The sequence below is a fragment of the Tribolium castaneum genome, chromosome 10, assembly GCF_031307605.1.
Source record: "Tribolium castaneum strain GA2 chromosome 10, icTriCast1.1, whole genome shotgun sequence".
NCBI classification, from domain to species: Eukaryota; Metazoa; Arthropoda; class Insecta; order Coleoptera; family Tenebrionidae; genus Tribolium; species Tribolium castaneum.
Window position 1 is genome coordinate 1,105,841 of NC_087403.1, and position 25,151 is coordinate 1,130,991.

At 37.9% G+C, this 25,151-nt stretch overlaps 1 protein-coding gene across 3 annotated transcripts; it reads right to left on the reverse strand.

The window, feature by feature from the left end:
- Positions 1-252: 252 nt before the first annotated feature.
- On the reverse strand, positions 253-24,682 carry LOC658250 (solute carrier family 41 member 1). 3 transcript variants are annotated; one of them, XM_008202141.3, is made up of 7 exons: positions 7,278-7,479; positions 3,884-4,049; positions 3,640-3,836; positions 3,416-3,595; positions 3,076-3,367; positions 2,880-3,030; positions 253-978 (listed from the first exon to the last, which is right to left on the reverse strand). In XM_008202141.3, exons 1-7 carry the CDS (start codon positions 7,350-7,352, stop codon positions 426-428), a joined length of 1,614 nt encoding a protein of 537 aa, XP_008200363.1. In that variant the 5' UTR covers positions 7,353-7,479; the 3' UTR covers positions 253-425. The 3 variants fall into 3 exon arrangements, 1 of the variants encoding a protein (XP_008200363.1); XR_010335583.1 differs by lacking the exons at positions 253-978; positions 2,880-3,030; positions 3,076-3,367; ... (1 more) ...; positions 3,640-3,836; positions 7,278-7,479 and adding exons at positions 4,467-4,599; positions 9,594-19,939; positions 24,612-24,682 and having other exon boundaries at positions 3,961-4,049; XR_010335584.1 differs by lacking the exons at positions 253-978; positions 2,880-3,030; positions 3,076-3,367; ... (1 more) ...; positions 3,640-3,836; positions 7,278-7,479 and adding exons at positions 4,467-4,599; positions 9,594-19,939; positions 22,508-22,615 and having other exon boundaries at positions 3,961-4,049.
- Between the last annotated feature and the right edge of the window lie 469 nt (positions 24,683-25,151).

Sequence of the window (25,151 nt, forward strand, 5' to 3'; positions counted from 1 at the left end):
CTGAAATAAACGGTGTTTAATATTGTTTTGTGGAAGAATTACCGTGTTTTTTGGAAATGTGAGGTTTTTAATGTATCTCTATTTAGTTTATTACGTCATCTGGCGGCCCGCCTGTGCTACTATTCTCTACTATTGATTAAATTTACTTTTGATTGAATTTAATAATTAATGAGGCCTGGCTTTGTCACGGTTTGTGCCAACACACGGTGTATTTTTCGGTGTCCAGGGATGGGGAAAATAAAAATGCCAAAAAATTGTTCATGTTTATGTTTATTAAAATTGTTCCTAGCGTTAACAAGTAAAATTACTGGCAATAGAATCACGAAATTTAAATTTACATTGGCGGTAAATTTAAAAATAAATGTAATACTATAAGTTTGTACATCATCAAATTTGTAAAATAGTTAAATCGAACGGATAGGCGTTTATTCATTGGCTAGAATAATCGGGTTGTATTCTTGGTGAATCTCCCTCAAGAACATGAAAGCCAGGAGCAGGAGACTCGAGCCCAGGAGGTCCCCCAGGGCTGTTAAGTACGGTATGGCGGAGTTGTCCGGGTCCATCTTGAACCTCCACATCGTGTGGATGATGATATGGGCAATGTACAGCAAGAGCATGATCTGTATCAGACTAACTCCAATGTACGTCAAGGCGAAGGCCGGCTCCACGCACGACACCCCCTCGTTGTAGATCAAGTCGGCGACGAAGAGGAAGACCGCCTGTCCCGGAATCATCATCAGGACCAGAATCCGGGCCGACTTCGCCGGCAGCACGCCCCGGATGAGCGCCTTCCAGGGCCAGACCCACTGCTGGGTGTGCGGCGGGATGACCCCCATGAGGGAGGTCTTGTGCAGCATCGTCGAGATGCGACTCGCCTGCACCGAGACCAGGTTGCCGCCGATTCCGTTGATTATCGGCTGGAAAACCACGAAACCAGTAAATTGATCCACCGCAGAATCCAGAACCAGTCCGCCCATCCTGCGGAAGAAAACGGGATTAATGCAGTGTCACGTTCAAGGCTAATTAGCAGGGGTCACGGTGCCCAAAAACTGTCAATATTGACCGCAGGAAATTTTGCCCAATGTCAGGATCATGCTATTGACATTGGAGCGTTTTCACACGGTGGCTCATGTGGAAAATTAGACCCAGATGACCTGTTAATAAGTAGCACACGGAGCAATCGAGGACAAGAAAAAAACACCGTTATATAACCATTTTGTGTCATTGCGAGGCGATCGGGCTCGCATTTGCGTGATTTGACAAAACTGTCACACAATCAAGTCAAAATTGCTATTGATTCTGTAAATTTGTAGGCATTTTGCAAATAAGTTGTGTAAACCTATTAAAAAGCGAATAACTTTTGTACCCTATTATAATAATGTTAAATTTGCATTGTAAACAATAGTAAAAATTGGTGGTCAAAGTATAATTTGGTACTTAAACACTTTCTGTAAATTATAAAGCATTGTGATATTGTTCAATTAAGCGAAACAAGCCAAAATAACTCACTGGAATTGAGCCGTTTTCATAATAAAGGCAAATCTCGTTAAAAAATAACAGAACGGTCAATATTAGGATACCTTTAGCACTATTACAACAATTAAAAAATTACTAGAAATTTTTGCTTACGGAAAGGCAAAAATTGTAGATTTAGAACCTAGCGAACGAAACTAGCCAAAATAATTTGCATAAACTGAACTATTTGTTTTTCTAGACCCAAGCTGTATTTTTTAGCTAAAAATGTTTTTTTTATTGACTAAAACACTAAAATAATTTTATCTCAAAAATTATGCGTTATTCTTATTGCTAGTTTAGCTATGTAGGACACCTAAACAATCTTATGACGTAAGTTGAATTAATTTTGCTTCTTCTTATCATTTTTTAAAGCCACACTGTGTCTACGTAATAATTGCACACTAACGTGTTAGGCACAAAATTGAGTCGTTTATCAGTCAAAAAATAATTTTGTTTAAAAAAAAAACCTTTCAACAGCGTGACTGTAAATATGGTTAAAATGTTATATTGAACTAAGGTCATTTCAGTTTCTTTACTACGATTTGTATATTGTTTTCTTTATAAATTATGTGAACAGTCAAATCCAAAATATTCGTGTGACAACATACATTGTTTTATAAAAGCCTTTTTGTCTAGTTTTATGTTAAATAAAAGCTTTAAAAAAAATTTTTTTTCATTTCATTTTTTCTTCAAATCTTTTACTTATTATTAAGATTTTTCTTTCTAATCAATAATCATATAGCAATTTTTGTATTAGTAACTGATGGAATTATAAATTTAAAAATTTTATTTCCGAAACTAATTTCTTATTCATACACAAGTTCGTTATTTTATGGGCGATTTCTTGCCCTTACACGTTTGCGAAGCTTCATTGAGAGTTCCCTCTAACTCAAAAATGGGAGATGATATAAAAAACTGTTTACATTTTCGGTATCAGCATGCTAAAATTAGTCGGAACGAGCAAAATCTGAGGCGAGAGTATTCTGTAGAGCAGTGTTATTTTTCTAATTTGGAGCTTAATTAAGTCGTGCTCCGCACCAATTACTCAATGATAATGAGCGACTTATTGATTTGTTATCTCCAAGATTAGAGTGAAACTTATAATTTGCAATTACAAAGCGTATTGTTCATTTATATGTTTTTATTAAACACGTGCGCGTAATTAGTACAAAATACATCAATTCGAAATTTGAGGCACGTGTGCGGCATTGCACACAATTAAGAATTTATTTAAAAAATCCTTGTCAATGGTGCTAAATAATTTTCCCGTTGGGAAAAGTCCGTGTGCATTTATAATAACAACGATAAAAATTGCGAACTTCCTTTGGATGTCAAACACATGCATTAGGAAAATTACAACTTACCCGCTAATAATGAGAGCGCAGAGAACTGGAGTCCAGCCGTGCGTTAGAACCTTCTTCGTGTACTTATTTTTGCGTACGATTAGCACCCAGACTGGGAGCACCAGGACGATGTAAACCCCCAAAATCGCCACCATGACCCACGGGTGCGTTTCTGCAATTTGAGCATGGTTGAGGTCTTTGGGCAAACTCTACCAACCGTGGATGGAGTACAGCAGGCTGGCCCAGGACGACAGGACTAGAAGTGAGACGACGTCTCCGATGCTAGCGGCGAAGGGCGTGGCAACATTGTCCGGATTGAGCTTCATCTTATGTGTAATAATTATCACAGCAATTAGTACGAAATCTAAAATGAAACATGACATTGTGGCTGTCAAGATACCCGAGGCTGATAACAACAACGCATGTTCCCAATCAAAGCCCCCGTTGACTAGAGCCGAGGCCGCGACCGCGAAAATCGCAACAAGGCAAGAGGCGACGATGGCCTGGACCTAGAACCAGCATTTGCCCAAAAATTCCAAACTCGCCCCCGGTCTTACTTGCACCAACCCCACGTTGCCCACGATCATTTTGAACAGCTCGCGCTTGGACTTCATGGTGCCCATGTGGGCCTGGGTGGACAGGCGCGAGGCCAGGCACATGTCCAGGTTGCCCTTCAGCCCGATTATCGACGGCACGAGAATGTACAGCGCTTTGACCTCTTTGAAAACCTCGTATTCCTGCAAGCGGCCGTTAGGCTAGGTTTGGACTGCGGCTTACTGACCTCAACGTTGCCTAAAACGATCCCGGCCCCGATTGTGCCGATCCCTGCGATCATAAACGGGATGAAAACCTGTAACGTGATGGAATACCAGTGCTCTTTCTCGATGGTTTCGGCCGCAACTTCGGCCTCCGCCTCGCTGATTGCGATGGATTTGATCGACTCCAAGGACTTGCCGTTATATAGAGATTCAACTTTAACTAAACCAAATTTTAGCGATTTGTTTGGGCCCGATTGGGTCAGTTACCGTTTTCTGCTTCCAATTCTTTGGGCGGTATGTCTGATGATATACTCAAAATTGTCGAAACAGTTAGCTGGTTGTCGGGCATATCCGGGATTTTGTCCGACAAAACACTTATCGTTATTTTCGGATCGAGATTGTCCTCTGAGTACGGATACACCACCATTGTTGACTAAACGAACAGTGTGAGTCAAACATTTTGGACATAATAAACCTCAAATAATTATGCAAAAATGCCAAATGAATTTACAAACTGCGCATAAATTACAATAAATACAACTATTGTTGGATTGACTTATCGGCTTGTGTTCCCCGTTTCGTCTGGTTTTGTACAAATAGAAATAATTTTTGTGGGCATTGTATCGATTCAGCGCTAATTCCGGCCATTAAATGTAAAATCCCGGTGTCAATATTTAAATGAAGATAAAAATATTGTAAGTTATCATTTTTATGAAGTCTCCGGATTAGCCCATTGTCAACATGAATTTTAATTTTTTCGCTGTTTATTAGCAGATACGTAGCAACATATTGTTCAAACTTAATTAAAAAATTGATTATTGCCGCTAACGAAGCAAATAGCGATACTTACTTTGCGTTTTTATGGATCCGAAGTATGAAAAGGCTGAATTCCGTCCAAAACGTCTCTTGTAATTTCACTTCTCAGAAACGCGCTCAATTTTCGACGTGAATGAGTCCTTGACGACCATTCAAAAAGATTAAATCTAAGGGGAAAACGAACGGACATAATAAATTACAGAAAATAATTTAATTGTTAAAAGTGAGGTTCAGCTATTAAAAATGTCTTCACTTTATTGTGTCGAGATAAGTTAAAATAATAATGATAATAATAACAATAATGGTGAGAAAAATATTTGCCTTTGTTCAGGTGCTCAGTCTTGTTTACACCAGATTTTTCAGAATTTTACAAGTCAATGGAACTGCTGTTTGTTTTGATATTTTGTGCGAAATTTTCAGACACAAATGCAACAAATAAGAAAATTCAACAAACACGAGCAGACAGGAAAATTACAATAACACTTATCTCACTTGCTGTCTTATTTACCTTACATCGGTTTTCAAATTCGGAAAAACTACACGTCACTCACATCTTGACTCGGAATTCGATACAATTTCTTATAACTATCGCTCGTAAAGATACCTTATCTCGTTTTATTAATTAATAATGATCAACTAGTACATTTCCGATTTATCTGATTTTCACTACTTGAACTATTTCGCAACGTTTGCAAGAAAAATCGACTTTTACTAGTTTGCAACATCTTGCGGTCACGGCGAGAAAAAACGGACGTTCCGGTAACTAGTCATGGAAAATAAACCGCCAGAACAAAATTGCGCCAAACGTCAGGATTTTGTCAAAATTCCTAATCACTTAATTAAATAATTACGGTAGAAAGTTGATTTGTAGAGAAAGTGCGTATTTTTTACGCATCACTTGACTAATAACAGCAATTGCTTCAGTTTACCACAATAGAGCATCCGCGGAGGTTAAAGATTACGATCGAAAATGGTTTCTAATTGAAAAAACTGTCCTGATAAAATCTTGACGTACGTGTATTAAAAGTACTCTTGAAATTTGCGATTTGTATCACTTGTCTCGAAATGCATATTGACGTAGTAAACTCGCAAAATTGAGAATCTCGATTATCCCGGCTGATTTTTGAGATTTTAATCTTCTTCCGGCACTTACTTTTTATAAAAATTCAGCAGTGGCAACGCTAGTTTGTAAAACTGATTGATAACCAAATTGTGCAATTGCCTTATCTTTGAAAAATATTTCGGAGATTTCTTGCAGTTGGCACAAATAATTATTGCATTTTTCGCGGTTTCTGGCCAGCGCAAGCGTACAATGCCATTTCTTGCGCCCGATTTGAATCCATTTCTAATCGTAATTTCGAGCTTGATTATGCAATTGCGGGTTTGTCTGTCGATTGAAGATTACTCTGATAGTCTTCCCCGAAAGTTGCAACTTTGTAATCTTGCTCAAACATTGATCGGTATTGAATTTTGTCTGCTAAGTGACTAATATAAATTAAGCCGGCCAATAAAAATAACAACACTTAATTAAACGGCGATAAGAAAATTTATAGTATAAACACGTTTTATTGTGGTCGGAGTTGGTGAAAACAGTTTCGGGAAATTAGTAAACGCTCTCCCAAAACAATAACCGCGAGAGCAGCCATTTTACGACACTTTTCTCCGATTATTTCCAATTTCCGGTTGTTCGAGCCATTTGGAAGTTCATCCAAAGCAAATTAACATATCTCAAGCACCGATCGCAAGATGAAATCTGAATTTTACAAGCCGTGGAATCGTCGACTAATTTTTATGTAAATTGCTGGCTAATAGGCGGTAAACAACGTCATGTGTTATCGACCGATAATAATATTTTCCAGCCGATCATTGCTCGAATTTTTCAAGAACCAGACGCAAACAATGAAAATTAGAAAAATCCCCGATCACGTAATTGTTGTGCAATTTTATCAATTATCATCTATCTACACAGTGAAGAAATTTCTTGAAAAATATGATAAGCCGAATCTTATGATTTTGCATGCTGCGTGCAAGTGTGGCTCTGACCCCTCCTGTCGAAACACAAAATTGAGCCTTGACGTCAAATTGTCCACTTTAATTGCTTTTCAGCTTGGAAAATTACAGTTAAAGATTTTTTATCGCGACATTAGATCTCAGATTGTTGAACTTTCGAACCTATTGTATTTGAAACTAATTATCCTAACTGTTTCGATTTGCATTCGGAAAAATATAACAATTACACGAATTTTACGTGGTTTATGATTTAAATTGAGGAAGCAATTTATAATTTATACTCGACCTTTCATTAGCGATAAGTACAGGCTGGTCCGATATTGGGCAATAATTATAGGAAATGTGGCACTTGGAGGTATTTAACGTTATAAATAGTTTCGCATTAGTCGACTTTATCTGATACGACTCAGGATTGGGCAAAACAACCTTGGATTTTCAAATTAGGCGATTTTGAGCAAACCGGAACTCCCTGTATAAGCGCTAACCGTGCTGAGGTGCGTTAAGACTCAGGTATCAAAAGAGAGGAGTCCTTTGTGTCTACCGGATGAAATAAAATTATGTATGTCGCATATCCGTTGAGAAAGCCGTGGAATTTTCGTTTTTTTGGAAAACTGTCGCAGTTGTGAATTCCAACCAAATATAATCTACCGGAATTCGCAAACAAAAAATTCAAATTCTTGCACCGTCATGCGTCTTTCGTCTCGCGGTTTCAATTAAAATTTTTCCCAGTCGTTGTGGGCATTGAGTTGTTTTTAATTACTGTTATCAAATCGCAAAACTAGCAGTAATCGCGAAATTTCAATTACGACTCTGGTTAAAGTGTGTTTTTACTTACGAAAGCCCTTGAGGAATAGCCAGCTTTACAGCAATTAATAGCACGTGGAGCACGGAGAAAAAGCACAACCAGCATTCACACTGGGTCCAGTTTAAGTAAGTACTAAACCATAAGCGAAATATCCCAGGTACGCAGGTACTCTTGAAAATTGCTAGATAATAGATAGTGACGTCAGACACTGTTTGAATCTTAGTTACCTCTCGGTAGTTATGCGCTCTGTTATAGAAGGAAATTGTGGACACCCCCCTCCAGTAAAGCTTTTCGCCCCAGTAACCTTCACTTATCCTTTTTTCAAAGACGGCGAAATGAAAAATTCTGCTAATTTTATTTATTACCGACTAATTGACTCATTATTTGACAGATACAAATACAGTTAGGAATGCCGCTAAATTGTTATCAACGCTCGACGAGAATTCAAAATGCCAGAGCGCAATGAAATTCCGCAAGAAATTCATCTGGAAATTAATTAGAGTAGCATTTCTAAACCTTGTTAGATAAGTGATACACTTGTAAATTGTTATTTTACTAGCGATAAAAACAACTTACAAAACAAATCCGTTCTGTTGACCAAAATGAAAATCAATACGTATTATTTACGTTCATGTACATAATTTTTTTTATTATGACGGTTACTAGCCTGAGACAATGTAACTGTACAATAATGGAACACTTGTATGTTACGATCGGAAGTCCTGGTCGTTATTTCGCACGATAACTGAAATTATTGCGCATTTTTGAAGCTCGCATTACTTTCATATTTGAAAAAACAACAAAATGATTATTAAAATGTCGTTTAGAATTCGGTGGGACTTAACGAACAAATAATTACACATCTTTGTAATAAGTTCATTGTCTTGTGTTTCCCTCCAATATCGAGAATAAACTGTGCCAATGATTTATTGTTTTGACGCAGTTACACCTAGGTCAAATCAAATTCTGTGTCACCTCTCGATAAAAAATCAACGCAAAAGTGTTTTATCTGAAGAACCTGATGGTCAAGTGACAAAAATCCGCTCTTATCAAAATTTTCTCGCCTTGACACGGTAACCGATCGGTTTTTGAAAATTTCGAAACGTTTATCTCCAATTTCCAATTGTTGTGAATTACAAAATTAATTAAGCACTTGGGAAACACAATGGGAGTGATTGATCACCAATATTACACAAAAATCTGGGTCATTATTGCTTTTAATTACTTCAAATTAATGCGATTTTTGAAAGTAGGTGAGTCTCAAGTGACATCCGTTCGAGTTAATCCCAGGCGGGACAAAATTTAATGGTTTGCAAAACCAAAATAGAGATGCTATCGGCTAATAAAGTCCCGTGTGTGCGTGATTTTATCAGAAATATTACTTTTGATATTTCAAATCTAAATTTATTCGTGTAAACGAATTTAAATAAAAATCAAATCAGGTCTGAATTATTTCCCACATGTAATCAGATTACATTAATTAAAGAATAATTAAGTTGGGATTTATTGCGCTCCTGTAATTTGAAAACTCCTGCACTACCAGTAATGGTTAAAAAATTAGTTATTGTCAGCGATGCTATCAGTCGAAATCATTTCCAAACTGACGTTTGCAATTTCGAAAAGGTCAGCGTATCTGATTTTGTGAAAAATCTTATCTCGGTTCGCCCCATTTTACAAATTTGGAAAATCTATTTCTGTATCAACGTAAACACATTGATACGTTAATAAAAAATAAAATTATGTATTTTCGTGTTGTTATTGATAAGAATTCGAATAACGTGGTAAAATATATTTGCAAAAATAATTTATTAAAAATTAAGTATGTATCTTGATGCAGCCCCGAATATTGACGATAATATCACGACTCATTAGCATATTTTTCATTGTAAATAACATTATATATCGCTCTTGTTTCTTTTAATAGTACGACATTTATGTCTCAAAGGTATTTAAGTTATAAATAATTAACCCAAAATTCCGGCTCCGAATCTCAACTCCCATACAACAAATTAAGTCGTTTTGCTCCATCGATCGCCCGATCCTATCAGACCTCTATCATTATCCCCAAAAAATAAATACTCGCTGCGAGTTCCTGCACAAAATGACTCAATGCCCGCGTAATATTTTCCAAAAAATTGTCACTCTCGTGCCGATAAACCTATATTTTCTTGTCCCCAATAGTTTGGAACAAGATCAGTAAATCAGTGTGCCGAAATGACATTTAATCACAACCTTCAAACTGCAGGATAATGGACGATAAAGTATCCCGGGAGCTTTTGTCCAATTGTTACAGGACACCGTTCAAGTAAACAACATGGCGTCTTGTGCAAAAAATCCTCCACTTACCTGCTATTTCAGTGTCACTCGGCTCTCATCTCACTGGTTTTTCCCAATTTGAGAAAAAATTATCGCATTTTCATCCAAATCCAGAGTGGTGAAAGTATTTGCGATTTCGGGTTGGCGTGGCAAGAAAATGATAACATCAATCAATTTATTTATTTATATCCTTGACGAAACTAAAATATGTCAACCGCAAAAGTCAATAAAATTAAATATTAACACTTTTAATGCGAAGCGGAATCGAACGAAGCTTATCATTGCGAATGCCGTTTGATGTTATCAAACTAAAAAATCTTAATTTGCGTCAGTGGCCACGATAATAATCCGGTGTATGCACTCGAGGGGCACCCACCTTACCTTTTGGGTCTAAAGTCAAACCTTGCAGCAATTTACGCAGTTATTGTGTTTGTAATGTTTTCAAGAATTCTTTAATACATTGAGATTCAGACACATGGAATCAATTTTATCTTAATTTACAATTAGGTATTTCCACAAGTGAATTATTATTAATTCACGATTGTATTTTGCAATAAATTTCTAATTTAGAGAAGCGTACTTTTCGAACCGCATCCTGAAGCAAAGTCCAAATTTGGGGATTGTGTTAAAAATGTCAACCGTGGCCAATACTCGATTAAAAATTGATCTGATTAGTGAATGGTCGTCTTTCCTCGCTTACGTAGGCTGTAATTATTTGATTCAGGAACATTGCTTTACCCCAGTATTTAATATTAATGTGCATAATTAATGATTGCTTCTGCCTGCGTATTTATTGATTCCGCCTCATTTATTGTTGAAAAATATCATTACTTGTTACTGTATCGTATGGCACAGTAATTGATTTAATTATTCGGAGGGTCTTAAGCTAAGTAGTCCGAATATCGCATTACCAAGTCTTTATAAAAATACCAAAATACATTAAAACTTTGCTTTAATATTTAATAGGGCCCTAACGACGTACGTGGAAGAATCATTTAGTGAGGGTTGCGTTAATTTTTTATCACAGCGTCTTGAGTAAAAACGCGGGGTATGCAACCAGTTATACGCTTCACCCGCTTTCTTAAACAACTTTTTCTTATCATTTTTTTTGCAAGAAACTTTGAAAAAAATGTGTGAGTTTGGTGGGTGGGGAAGTGAAATGAAAGGTTTCTCCAAATATTTCTTTATTTTTTCTTAGGTCTATCCATAATACATAATTATTTGCCACTAAACCGTATGCTTAGCAAGTACAATACATTTCATTTTAATAATACTCATTTCTGAATATGAAAATGTAAAAAGTGTAAGTTCACTACAGAAGTTACTAAATAAACGGTCGAAACATGCGCCGTTTTTATAATAAATTTATTTATATCACCCTTTGTATTTTATGATTAAATAAAAACTAGATTAGACTAGATCAACTACGGGCACATATTTGGAACGTTTGTTACAGTTGATTAAATATTTCCAACGACAAGAATAGAACTGAAAAGTGAAAAAAATCAATCAATGGGTTGCTACAGCTAGGGATTGACGTTTCGATAGAGTATCGTTTGTCTCAATTATTGTGCAACGACGACAGATTCATCAACAAAAATTTAACAATACTGATCTGAGTTGTTGCAAAATAGTTGGAGACGTTGTTATTGTTCTATTCTTGTTGGGCAACTCGTATAAAATATGTAACAACAACGGGCTCAGGTCTATTTTATTGTAATAGGAAGTTGGAATAAATGAAAGATGGCAGTTGGGAGATAGTAATAGTTGATACGTTATACACAGACATAACACATAAAGGATAAAGCATAAACACTTACACAATCTATTCCAAACCATTCATTGGGCGCCTTATTTAAAACGCAGAATAATATGAAAATAGTTATATTTATATGTATAATTTATATATCTGAGTCTCCAATGTAAATAGATATAATCTCATGTGAAATACTCTACAAAAACATTCTATAACTTATGTGGTATCCTAAACATCCTTAAGACTAATTTTGATTTTGTGCCTCCGATTTAAGTATAATATAACAACACGCCTTTCAGCAACATTCGCGCAGAGTCACATACTCCAGATGTATACGCTATTTGATTTCCATTTTCGCGACGAGCTCGCGATAATGGAAATTGAGGTTAATTTGTTATAAAGCTGAGAGGAACTCCTCGGTTTGCACCGTGGTCATCCAAATCCGGAAACCGGAAAGATATAGAGGTAGTGACGGACACAGCGGCTCTCCCGCTTATTCTTTGATCACCTATCACAATACAATCACCGCCTCAAGCCCTCCAACTCGGCGGAATTGAGGCAAGTGCTGTATGTTGTGTCGTGTGGCGTTGAGGACTAAATGTTTGGACTACTCTATCTTGTTTTGAAAAATCAGGAATAGGAATAATCCGGTGACAATGGGACGGACGGCTGCAACTTGCCAATTTTACCCCGTTTGTCCCTAAAATCCGTGTTTATTTTATTTGTGCATTTGAAATTTCACCCTAAACGGAGGGAAAAATCAATTTAATCTTCCTGTTACAATTTTGAAGGATTCAACAAAAGAGCGCCAGCTTTAATAATAATAGAAAAGGTCGCACGTGCTGCCCGATTTTGCACAAATCTGGAAATCAACACACGGCTAAACCTGTTGTTTGTCATCAAACTACCCTTTTACGTTGAAATTCCCCTTTTACGTAAAATACGACCCTCATTTTACAATAATTACATATTTTGATGTCATTCCGAACATCTGCCTGTCGCCACAATAACAACGGATTAAACGAAAACTTGGCCAAATACACATTTTTTAATAAAAATCCGGCGAATTGCACCAGCTGCCGGCCCTCAGAACGAACAGCCACCCCTAAATCACGCGAGATATCAAAATTTAAAACCGTTCCTTGTGAAAATTTTACGGTAATTTCGAAAAGGGTGTCGAGACGAATCGTTAGGTTTCATTAAGTCTAGTCGTGAATATTTAATCCTCCGTGCTAGAAAATTTCGTTGCAATATTAATTCGGGGGATAATTACGCGCAGCAAATGAATAAATCGAAACAAAGTAGGTTTTTATGAATTCGGCGGAAAACAATTTAAGAGGTAGAGCCGAAAATAAATAAAAACGGAAAATGTGTAAAGACACAAAGAAAATTGGAGTGATTCTCAGAAATTAAGGGAGGAAAAAGATAAATTTATAAAATAGATAAAAGACAGAGAAAACCTCGATGCGTGTTGTGTAAATTAGATTACCAGCCTCGAAGAAGAAACTGCTTCCGGCTGAAATACACTTTTTTCATTTCGTATACTAGAGATGACAAAGAGGAATTATAAAAATGATTCTCCGCCAGATAAGAGAGAAAAACTTTTAATAATACAACGGTTTCAATTTCATAATTGGGAAGCCGGCCTATTTCATTAAGTTTCTCCGAGTGTATGACGTTGCTTTCCGCACACTGGAACCGCGCCTTTATATGTGAGTCGTAAATTTACTGAAATGTGGATTTGGAAAAATATAGGTTTATCCCATTTCTTTTATCAGGGGTGGCAGCTAAATGACCAAACAAGCGAGGGCAAAATCCATAGTCGCCGGACCTTTATTATTTTCATCGCGCAAAACTGTTTTACAAAATACCAATTTCCTTTTACGACTTTCATTAAAAACACACTCAAATATTGCATCCGCAAACAATAGCGAATTATCGGAATTTCAAGCAAAACAGAATTTATACGATCCTCGATAAACACTCAAATTAAAAATGAAATCATCAAGGCCCGAGCAGCCCCGGGAGATGAAGTTATAAAGCTCTACGCCAATGAAGCGACAAAGGTTTCTGTGGTTTGAGATGTGCTAGAGATAAACGAATACGATAGGAAATCAATAGGACAATAATTATAGAATTTCTGTAACGTCGAAAACATTCTGCAACCTTTTGTTGCTAGGGGTTTCTATTATTGTGGGGATTTCGCGTAGCCCAAACATTTAGACGCAATTATACACACTGGTGCCTAAAAAGTCACGAAACGAATTTAAATACTAAATTAATGACTAGAATCGGTGAAAATGAGAGAAATGCGAAAAAATGACTAGTGTCTGACTAGAGTGCGGACGATTTTAGGCCAGTGTGCATCACTAAATGCGTAACACATATTCTAATTATTAAAATAAGGCAAAACTCCAACGCGATTTGTAATAAAACCGATTTAACACAGAAGAATAGTTAGCATAACGCAATTATAGAACCCGTATTTTTAACGAATAAGAAGTTGTGCCACGTTTCGTACCTTGGGAGTTCTGGAACATTATACTACGAACAACTTATGATTAACATGGAACATCCGCAAGCTACGAGCCGTGATTTTGATTTTTTGCTCATTTAATCCTAATCGAACACCTTACAATGTTTTGTTTTTAAAAAGTGAGGCCTTTTCTACGTGGTCGCCTGCTAAATAACAACTGACGTGCGAATAGTGTTTTATCAAGGCTCACTTCCATTTCTATGGCGTTTTGCACATAAATTATGCACGTATTGTTACACAAGTAGCACGATTGTTCGATACCACGTGTCCGTATTCAAATTTTTCTTCTATAGAATTGCAGAAATTGATTTTTGCGGAACGATAACGGCTATCTTCTAATTAAACCGCGCGATTAGCTCTGCCTCCCCTCCGGAGGCCATCTTGGCGACGTTTAATTGGCGACCGGTTTAAACCGCGCTGCCAGATTGAGCATGGATAATACATAGTACATACGACTTGAACAGATGCATAAATTTATAAAAAAAATATATTTTAGGGGTTTTGTCAAGGTTAGCGAGGGGAGGATGAAGGGAGGTGGCCACGCGCCAAGGCAGATGTTTACAAAATTTAGGAAATGGGGACGGGGCACAATACTACAAAAAATTCTAAAGAAATCACAATCATTTGCATTCGCTCATAAAACCAGAAATGGCCGTTTTATATGCTGCGCAGCGGCCGTTATCAATGTAATTACATCCAATTTGAATACGGACAGTGCATCGGTATAAAACATCTGTATTTTTGTACCTTATAATGTAAAAACATAGATATAATATTTCATAGCACCCAGGCTGTTACATTATGAAATAGCAGGTCATTTGCAATTACTCAAGGCACACAGCTTAGTATTATAACTAGTAATTAGCAAAGGTAGTCAGTTTGTACTATACAACAATTCAAACAATATGTTAGTTACCGGTGGAATGTATGCCGACGTTAAAGGCCCACATCGGCTTCAAAGGAAATCTATTCAAAGTGGCACCTGATGCTTCCGAAACGAACGAATTCGCACTTTTAACGAATGATTCCGTTGAAATCGGACACCACCAACCAACACAACACCCCCGTCTAGACCACCATGAGAAAAATTACCTATTACCGCTACAACGGTGGCCCGAAAAACAAACCCCGTTTAACTCCTCATATCTTCAAAACGCAATAAGCAACAAAAAATATAAAAAAGTGTAAGCAACTTTAGATGAAGTCTCTACAATAAATTGTTACTTTCGTTCTAATTCACTAAATGACACTTGATTCGTAAATGTGCTAATCAAAAAACATTGTGTAGCAGAAGAGTTGAAGCATAATCCTTATTAAGTTAATGAGGTTGTTTCGATTTTAAAAGAATTGTTTGTAATTTTCGAAAATAAAAGCTGCTGAGCGAAAGAGGGTTGTTTTTTTCCGTAGCCCCCGGTATTTGGTTGTTCCTTGGGGTAATTTAACGAATGAGATTTTAAAATATTCGTCTGCGTGGCGTAAACATGTTTTTGCGAGCCATTTTTTGTAAATTGACATTTATTGGGCTGGAAATAGTGTTTTGGTCAAATTTGGGAGTGTTGTTTGCGGTGGTTGAGACGACGTCGTGAGATGCTACCGGATCGACTGGCCGTCTTGTAGGGTGTGTTTGGTTTGATTTTAGTTGGGTGTAGGTTAGAGTGGCATAATTGACAAAGTTATGAGGGTATTGATTGTACTGCGGAGGCAACGTATGGCGTCCAGTAGTTATTCGGCGTCACGTCGTCCGGCAACATTTTAATCTGGAGTTTATGAGGATATGGAGCGTGGAAGACGCCCGGCCGTGGGATTGAACTCAACAACGAACTAAAAAATACGGATAGACGACGGGTCAGAGGCGCGTTGCTGATATAGGCCGCAAAGGGGGCGGTCCGCGGGGACCGCCGCCCCCAGCGGAGACAAGTGATCATGTGAACGTGATATATCCTACTACTAGTCAGGAACTCGAGACAGGAAAACGGTCATGCCGCATTGAGGTCTGATTGTACTCGTTTCAGCTAACCCTGAGTTGCTCTTGTCCGGGGACCCCCGCGGACGCGGCCCAACCCCACACCCGATTTTCACCACCACCAGAATTACCCAACTTGCAATTCATTCCTATTTTTTCCATTTTAATTTCACTGAATCTAGTACATCATAAGCTTAGTGCAAAAAGAGACCAAATCAGACTTTTTCGGAAAACTTCAAAACATACGCAGAGAAAATCATTTAAAAAAATTAGGAAAAATATTGCAAAATCTTCAGAAAATCAGGAGGATATTATTATTAAATATCAAAGAGGAAATCTTGAGGAGATTTGGTGTACAAAACTTAGCTCTTGGTCTTATGTAATTTATCACCAAAAGTGTTTTTGTAGAAAAAAACACTGATTTTCTAAATAGGATTTGTGAAAAGGCTTAATTTTTGGTCACGTTTTGCAATAAGCCCACGAATATTAAATAACTCCAAATGAAAACAGCGTTAGTTGTGTTTGCAATTGTATAAATTTTGGTTGGAGTAGGACGTAAGACGTCGGTGGAGGTGTGGGTGTTGGGTTTGGGGTCCGCCTGGCGGGGGCGGTTTCGATGAATTTTACCATGAACCTGAGTTGCGTGGACTGGGAATGCGGAACGTTAACTGACTGTTGAGCAAGCTACATCTAACAACTCAATACATACACACTTGTGAACGAATAAGTATATCGAGAGATAAAATAGGAACTTCTTTAAACATCACCTAAAGCTTTCTATCGTACAAAACATCAGTATCTCGATATTTTAAAGTGAAAATCAACAGACTATATAAAATTTCACTCAGTCTTTCCGGTATTTGCATAAAAATATGTGCTCATATGTTCCCCATAATATATGAGGCCTCTTGCAAATATAGGAATACGCTTATATATACTTTAAGATTATACAATATAATCAAATAAAATTAATCAAAAATCACAGGTGTCGTCGAATCGCCATCGATAGTTTCTTAAAAAAATATGTCACATCTATGCAAACTACGTGTAGGAAACTGCTTAGGCCGGGGTGAGAGTGAATGTAACGGTGAGAGGTGCGGGCTGCTTCTGGAACACCGGCAGGAACACCACCGCCGGCACGAGCCTCCTCTCGGGGGCAGCCTCCTCTAGCAAAAACGCTTGCATCACATACCCCGCATCCTCGCCCCCTTGAGGCAGCGCATATGCAGCAGGAACTTGCGCCCGTTTCGCGACGTCTTTCAGACTCTGGCCGACTTCCGGCGACAGCTCGGCCCTCTTCCCCTTCCCCTTCTTCTTGGTCTTGGCGTCGTCGTCGTCGGCGTTGTCGGACGGCTCCTTGGACGTCTCGCCAGGATTCTCGTTCCCGTTAAAGAACGGCGGCAAGGGAAGAAACGGATGTTGAGCAAACATGTGATGCTGCAACAGTTCTGGCTGCAGGAAGCTTTGGGCGCACACGGGGCACTTCAGAGGGGCGCCGTCCGATGACATCGAGTGGGACCTCTCATGCACGAACAGTAGCGGAAGGAGAGGAGTCGTAAAAGGGCAATAGGAACATGAATAAGTTTTTGTACTGGATTCGTCAACCCCGAACAGACTCGATAGGACGTTCTGGATCCCGAGTTCTTTGCGCTCTTGGCCGCCGTTTGGGATTTTGAGAGTGGGACTGCCACGCTCGCTCTTGACGCCTTTCGAATGCTGGCCGATGGTCTGCTGGAGCTGCTGCTCCAACTCCGACCACTTTTCGGCGCCGGCTTGGCCGTGGTCGCTCAGCAAGTGGGCCTTCAGCCACTTCGTGCTGCGAAAACGGCGGCTGCAAATCGAGCAAACTTCCGTGAAATGAGTGAAGTAGCGGTGGCTCAAATCGGCCAAATCTGCAGGCTTCAGCGCCGGATCCGGTTCAGGCGGCAGGTGAGCGCTCTCGCCTTCGCTCTTCCTCGGCTGGAGGAGACTCGTTCCGTATTCGACAATCCCGTGAGTATTGTGCTTGTGAACTCTGAGGAAATATTTACTGCACAACTCCTTATTGCATATATCGCAAATAACACCGCCAATTTGCGCGCCGTTTTCGATCTCGATGCCGTGCATTCTTTGCATGTGCGTCTTCATGAAATATTTATTACACAATTCTTTATTGCAAATGTCGCAATAACTACTGGTCGGTGTCACGTTCATGCTAATTCGCCGCTCGGCACTTGATACAGGTATCCTGTTAACGCTTTTTTCCGGAGTGCTAAATCCGTTAAACTCGTCTTTGGCGTTATCGGTGCTGGTTTGCTGATTAGGATGGAATTCAAGCAAGTGCTTTTTCATTTCTTCGACACTCTGAACGTCTTTCCCACACAAATCGCACATGGTATTGTTATTAGAACTGTTTTCTGGCTCAACAGGTTTATCAGCGTCTGTAACGTCTTCGAGTAATATTCCGTGTTCTGTCATCATGTGGGCGTGTAAAAAATAACGATTCTCAAACTCTTTGTTACAGGCGTTGCAAGTCGTGCATACTTTACTGACGTCGAGCTCGTTCAATTGTAAGATCATTGTTTGCAGTTTTTGCAGGTCTTCGCTAATGGCTTCCGCGTTTATTGGCTTTTCTTGGGTCGTTTCTTTCTTCGCTTCTTCGGTTTGCTGCTCTTGGTGTTCCTCCTCTTTGGGGTAAATTTTCGAATGGACACTGACGTTGTGCAGTTGCGATAGACTCGCGTTTTGGAATTTGATTCCACATATGTCACAACTGATGTCAGATGGCGAGGTAGTTTTACGATCTTGGTTTGATTGTTCTGTCATTATTAAGTTCAGAGGACTTGTTTGCATGTTGTTTTGCCATGGAAAATTGCCACTTCCTTCGACTTTAGTGTCTTTATCTTTATCGTCAGGTATGTAGATACCGTGACGTTTCATTTTATGGGTTCGTAGGAAATATTTATTGCAATATTCCTTGCAACAAATCTCACAAAATGCTTTAGGATTCATAACACCGATTCTTTTGAGGCGATTGGATATCTCGATATCGTTGCCTGGAGACATTTTGCTTTGGGAAATGTAGTAGACTCCTCCTTCAGAATCTTTTTGAAATGAGGTAGATTCGGTTTGTATATTTCTAGGACTAGAAGATTCTTCAGTTGGTTGGTCATCTGGCGATACTTTATCACTTTCACAGTTTGATGAGAAACCATTTGAATTAGGAACATTTTCGTTTGATTCACTTTCGTATAAGTTGGGGAGGTTCGGCTTGATTTTCTGCGGGAAGGACTTGTTTGAGAAGGGATTGGGGAACAAGTTGTTGAAGGGACTGATAATATTGGCGGGTTTTTCGCTTTTAACGGCTGATATTTCTACACTTGGCACGGAAGTTGGGAGTTTAATCGTTCCAGCATACGAAGCAATATTTACATTATTCACTAGAGGCTCTGATGAGGGAGGATCGGAATAGATGCCGTGCTTGTTGGCCTTGTGAGTCTTCAAAAAATATTTGTTACAGAACTCCTTGTTGCACAAGTCACAATACGCATCCGGGTTGAAAATTCGGATCGGTTGTCTGGGCATGTTCTCGGGTTGCGCGAATTGAGGTAAGGTCATGAACATCGGATTCGTTGGGTTGAAGGGCAAGCCGTGCAAACCGGGGTTGATCCACTCTTTGCCCTGCAGCTCGTTCATCCATGGCACCTCCTGGTGCGCGTTTTCGGCGCGTTCTGGCGGATTCAGCGCGAATTCTTCCGGCTCTTTCTTGCATTCGAGCGCAGAATGCTCGGATACGACATGACTTTGAAGCTGCTCACGACTCGTGAAGAATAATTGGCACACAGGGCACTGCAGCTCGGGCTCGGGGGAGGTCGAACTGGGCTTACCTTCGGTATGAACGTCGGATTCGGCTGCTGAAATTCGGACTGGTGTCGATTGTTTGCGCCGCTTCTTGCATGAATCGGTCAGTGGTGTTACGAGACAACGCTTCACTGGACGAGGTGTTTCGAACTCGGGCTCGCTGCTTGTTGTTTCCTCGGCTACTGAGGAGTATCCGCCGTGTAAGGGACCAGAAGTTGAGGGTAACGTGACGGATGTCATCATATTGTCGTGTAGGCGACATGCAATGATTCTATAGGTCCCTGCACACAAAACAAAGTCACAACATCTCAAACCAAAACGCTCCTCAATTTTTTTCAAAATTCATCCGCTTAATTTTCCAGTGACAGTGGAAAACATTTTCATTTTTATTTTTATTTTTCTTCATTTGTAGTTATGATAAGAAATAAATAAACGATACTAATATAGACATGTAATTTCATTATGAAACCTTGAGAACAGACACTATACATTTTTTAAATCTCCTGAAAATAATAAAAAAATACAATTTCCTGGGGGCTCTGATAATTAATTAAAACTTATGAATATGTAAACACAAACCAAAAAACGGTTTTAACATACAGTATAATGTTTTATACTGTAATGTAGAATATAATATCTACTTATTCTACACTGAAGTTCCTATGACAGTCTAATTCTAAAATCAGCAATTTTAAAGATACATACAAAATGTTTCGTACAAAATGATTTTTCTATTTTTCTTATGTGTTTTTTTTCCTCTTTATAATTTTGTCAAATACAATTAGATATATTTTTATTATTATATTTTTTATTTTTCTTCAATCACATTGTTTATTTTTATTTTTTGTTATTTCTCATTTACTGTCTGGACCAAAACCTTGATCAGCTTAATTTGCTCCTTTTTGGTCAAACTTGTAGAAAATTTTAATTTTGTTATCGTATTTTTTTATTTGTTGTAACTAATTATATTGTAACTGTTTTACTGCCACAAATAAATTATTTATTATTATTATTATTATTATTATTATTATTATTTTAATCTTTAAAAATATAGAAATTAAAAAAATTTCTTTTGGAAGTCAAAGTCTACGACATTTCCAGACTTACAGTGTAACTTCTTGGGTGTGAAAATATAAACAACTTATTAAATACGAAACAATTATTGTCAATGTCAAAAGAGTCAAAAAATTCTAAATTCGTAAATATGAACTTTGGTATTTCCTTTACGAAACAGTACCGGATAATTTGTCTATTAGTATTTTTTATTTTTGTCTGTCAACATAATAATACAACAATTATAATAATTTAATACCCAACAAATTCAAAATATACAGGGTCGCTAATAAGTATGGATATACAGTTAAACATTTTTTCAGTTGTTTCAGTTTCAGTTGTTAATAAAATCGTAAACTTCTTCGAGTTTTGTCTGAACTTTGCCATTTTCCAAAAATGTATTAACTTATTTTTTTTAAGAATCTTCTTCAAAATAAATTAGGCTGGGTAAATGGGCTAAGGGCAACATTTTTCTGTTGGGCAAATTTGCGTAAATTCGGCTCGTTGGGGGCATTTTTGATTTAATTTAACTTTGCACAAAGATCAATAAAAATAATTTGTGAGCTCGGAGAACATGCAATGAAAATTACATCTTTATCAGATAAAGTTTTAATAAAGCAAATTTTTGTTTGGGCCGGTGGAATTTCGGGGGCGGCGATATCGATTTGACCTCTTGGCGGGTCAAAACTGTCCGTTTTATTTGATTATCATAAATTTCGATCGCGGCGCGTCATCGGGGGCCCTGTGTTGCTGTCCCCGTGACCATTGCCGAAATTTCTCCTAATGATCCCATCATTAAATATTTGCGCGTTGTGCGAGGTTAGAGTCAACTCCGTAAGGAAGTATGATTCATGTTGTTTCCCTCATTTTGGATTCTCCCCTAGGTTTTGCCAGTTTCTGGGAGAAATAGCAAAGTCGGGGGGTGACAAGGCCCGAATAGTTTTATTAACACCCGCATATTTTATTACATTTATTTCCATTTGAATTAAGTTCGATGGGAAGGAATATGCAAATTCGATCAATTTGGGGTTACACGACTCGGGATTGTTTAGCGTGCTTAAGGATCCTCGAGAGGGATTTTTAACGGCCTTGTTATTGTAACAGATTTTTGACTTGATATTTTATGCATTTGCTACATTTTCCAATTCGCTTAGTCGACGTAAATCGAAATATTTTAAAGTAAAATTACAGTCACATGTCGGGGTTTGAAACGTGTTGTGGGGTAGTTACATTTGAATACAAGGATTACAAATTTAAATCAGCAATTAATTTTTTTCTCAAAATTAGAAATACAGGATAAAAAGAATAAACTCTAGTGTGACATGCAATCGCTGTTGATTTTAAATTATAATTTAATACAATATTCCGCTGGAAACACTCAGGCGAAATGACAAGGGAAGTGAAACAAATAAATTTTTAAAGTACTCGAATAAATCATCCGCCATAAATAAATAAAAGTGCATTTGGAGTATTGACATACAATTTATTGTTGTCTGTAATTTCATCTTTAGTTCCATTCCAGATCAATTGGATAAATTCACAAAATGAAAAATATTGACCCGGTTTTTCCACCAAATTCACGTTGTTGTTTACAGTAACGTTAATAATATTGATTGAATTTATTATATCATTATCCTGCACCAGCCAGATTGTAATTTTTATGTTTAAAAAAGATAAAATTGTGTTCGCCGATAAATATGATCGATAGTATTTGGAAAATTTGCACTAAAAACCCAATGACAGCTACTTGGCGGCCGAAAAAGCGCATCAATTGACTGAAAGCATGCAATACCAACCCTGTGATGAGGAAAACTCAGTGAAAACAGGAGAAACACACCAAAAAACACCACATAACTGTCAATTAACGAGCACGTGAACCCTCTGGAGTAGAGTACAAACAGAATATAGTATCAATAAGGGAAGTACACAGATAGAAACCCCCACCCTTCCACCAATGCACCCCCTCTACAACCACCACTCATATTTAAAATAATTCATAGAAAAGCTCGCATGGAGAAACGAACTCATATTATTAAGCCAATTATTCTAATCTTCCCCGATTTAGGCCGACTTTGTCAAATTACACGAATAGTTTTCATCGTTTTTGAAAATTTAATGTTAATGGATATTTTTTGGAACTTTTTACAAAGTTTTTACATATTGATGAGGAAAAATGTCACGTCTTATTATTTATTGATCGGCGTCAAAATAAAGATGCGACCCTTGGCAAACAGATTTGTTTACTTAAGAAATTTACACAATGAGATAATTGGGAAAAAATGTAAAACGCTCGCCTGAATTTGACATTCGGAAAATGTAATAAGCTCGAGCTTATTTTTTCGAAACCTAATCAAATAAAGGAAAGAGGCTAAGTATGACGAGGCTTATTTCGATATGTTCCTAAAAAGAGATTTCAATCAAATAATAGAATGACATCCAGATCCGGAACGTGGTGTAACATATAAATCAATAAGAATTTTCTCTAAAGTTTAATTAAGCCAGGCTGCGGTAACTCTTCGATAAAATGGTGGCGTTAATAAGCGCAGTGTGGGCTTTTAAAATGACAAAAATAATGCCTTTATCTTTTATCTGTAGGGATTTTATTGATTTATTATTAATTTTATCTCTAATCAGTCATGAATAATTTAATATTTAAATAAAATTGAAGAGAAACTGGTAAATAAGATAACAATAATCGAAATTAAAAGCCGGCTACGTCGGTTTATTGATTTTTATTTGAAGTGATATTTAATAAAATAGATAAAAAAGAGCTATTGTGGGTCGAAACCACCTGTATTTGCTATTAGAAACGAAAGGGAAAACTGAAACACGCACAGCAATGCTGGAAATTTTAAATAAAAACGCAACATATATACACAAATTGTAGATTCCAAGAACTGGGGGAATTATTGATCATCAGATAAAGGCAACACAGCTATCAGAAAACATAATGACGAATGGAAACATAACGGACAGCGCAAATGAGACTGTAGGGTGAGTATATGTGTGCGTTAGATGCGTGTGTATAGTGGATCAATAGTCCTCCCACGCCGAAGACCACTGGTCAGAAAACGGCCAGTCGCGCAACTTTCATTTTAAGACATAAGGTGACACGCCTATACCTTAAAATTACAAAATTTCGCCGAAATAGGCACCAGCAAACCGCAAACTCATTTCCGCCAAACGCGCCAACGCGCCCTTCGGACACCTCTTCTGCTCGCTGCCCTAATTAGCATCATTAATTAATCAACGGCCCAACCGAACCGAGCTTTTGGGCGAAGGCCGGGCCCTGTGTCGGGCCCTGTGCCGGTTCGGCACAATTTTGCCGCAAAAGAGACACCAAATGCAAAGAGATAGAAGGGTATAGGTAGCACGTGCATCAATTCATGCATAAATAATTATGACGTGAAACTTTCGATTTCCACATGCAAAAACAACCCAAATTGATCGAATTTCGTGTTTTGGGTAAAACGAGCCGTTTTTCAAAAGCAAACAGCCAATAAAGCCATCACTTATTGATTATTAACCCAATTATTACACTTTCAATGAATTGTGAATTGATACAACCAATTACACTCTATTTAATAACGCTCTAGTAATAACAATACTACAAAAATAACCTCCAACAACTTTATTTAATCAAACAATTTCGACTTTGTCGCTAATTAAACAAAAACAAGTGCACGGCGCCCGGAACGAGCCGGACTTGCGGCAATTCCGGGCCTGTCCCTCTCTGGTAAATTTAAACTGCAAAAATGTTAGTAAACAAAAGGGGTTAAGTCGGCAAATGTGACACTTCAAGTGATACAAGAGCAAAAATTTGATTTAGTTTGCATTGTTGGGTTCGTTAATTTTTCCAAAAAACTGTGTCGCTATTCGGAAATTGTGAAAATTACTTACAAAGACCACAGCCGAATTTTAGAAAATAGTCATTGCGAGCACCTAAACGACACTAGCGCGGTCTACCTACTGATAATTTAAGGGAGAGCGTCGAATTTCGACGCCGGTGCGCAACTCCATCAAATTTAGATGACAAAAGCCGCCATTTGTTAAAGAAATGCGTCGATTTTATGATTCGCGTTTATTGCGAGTTTTATTTATTTTTTATACTGCCGCATTTTTATTTTTACTTCTAAACAATAAAACGCAAGACGGTCTTTGATAACAATGTCGGAGAGGAGAGGATGCCGGAAATGGGCGCATCGCGGCCGATTTTTGACATGTGACCAATCACGGATTCGAAATATGCTAATTCGGCCCTGGGATGGAAAAAGACATTTTTCCCGCACAACACGCTGACATTATAACAAAGGAAAAGGGATTGCAATAAAGAATAAGCGATAGAATTGCCTCTCGAGAGAGAGGGGCCATACCAATTTTTTACTTTACTATTACTGATGTTGACAGTTTGTTTGGTTTCATGAATTGTCGCTTTCTTGC

Coding starts and splice junctions, on each gene's coding strand:
- LOC658250 (XM_008202141.3), bottom strand. CDS start 7,352: ATGCTGGTTGTGCTTTTTCTCCGTGCTCCACGTGCTATTAATTGCTGT. Junction 4,050..7,277: donor GCTATTCCTCAAGGGCTTTC/GTAAGTAAAAAC, acceptor CTGTTCGTTTAG/TCAACAATGGTGGTGTATCC. Junction 979..2,879: donor TGCGCTCTCATTATTAGCGG/GTAAGTTGTAAT, acceptor TTTCTTCCGCAG/GATGGGCGGACTGGTTCTGG.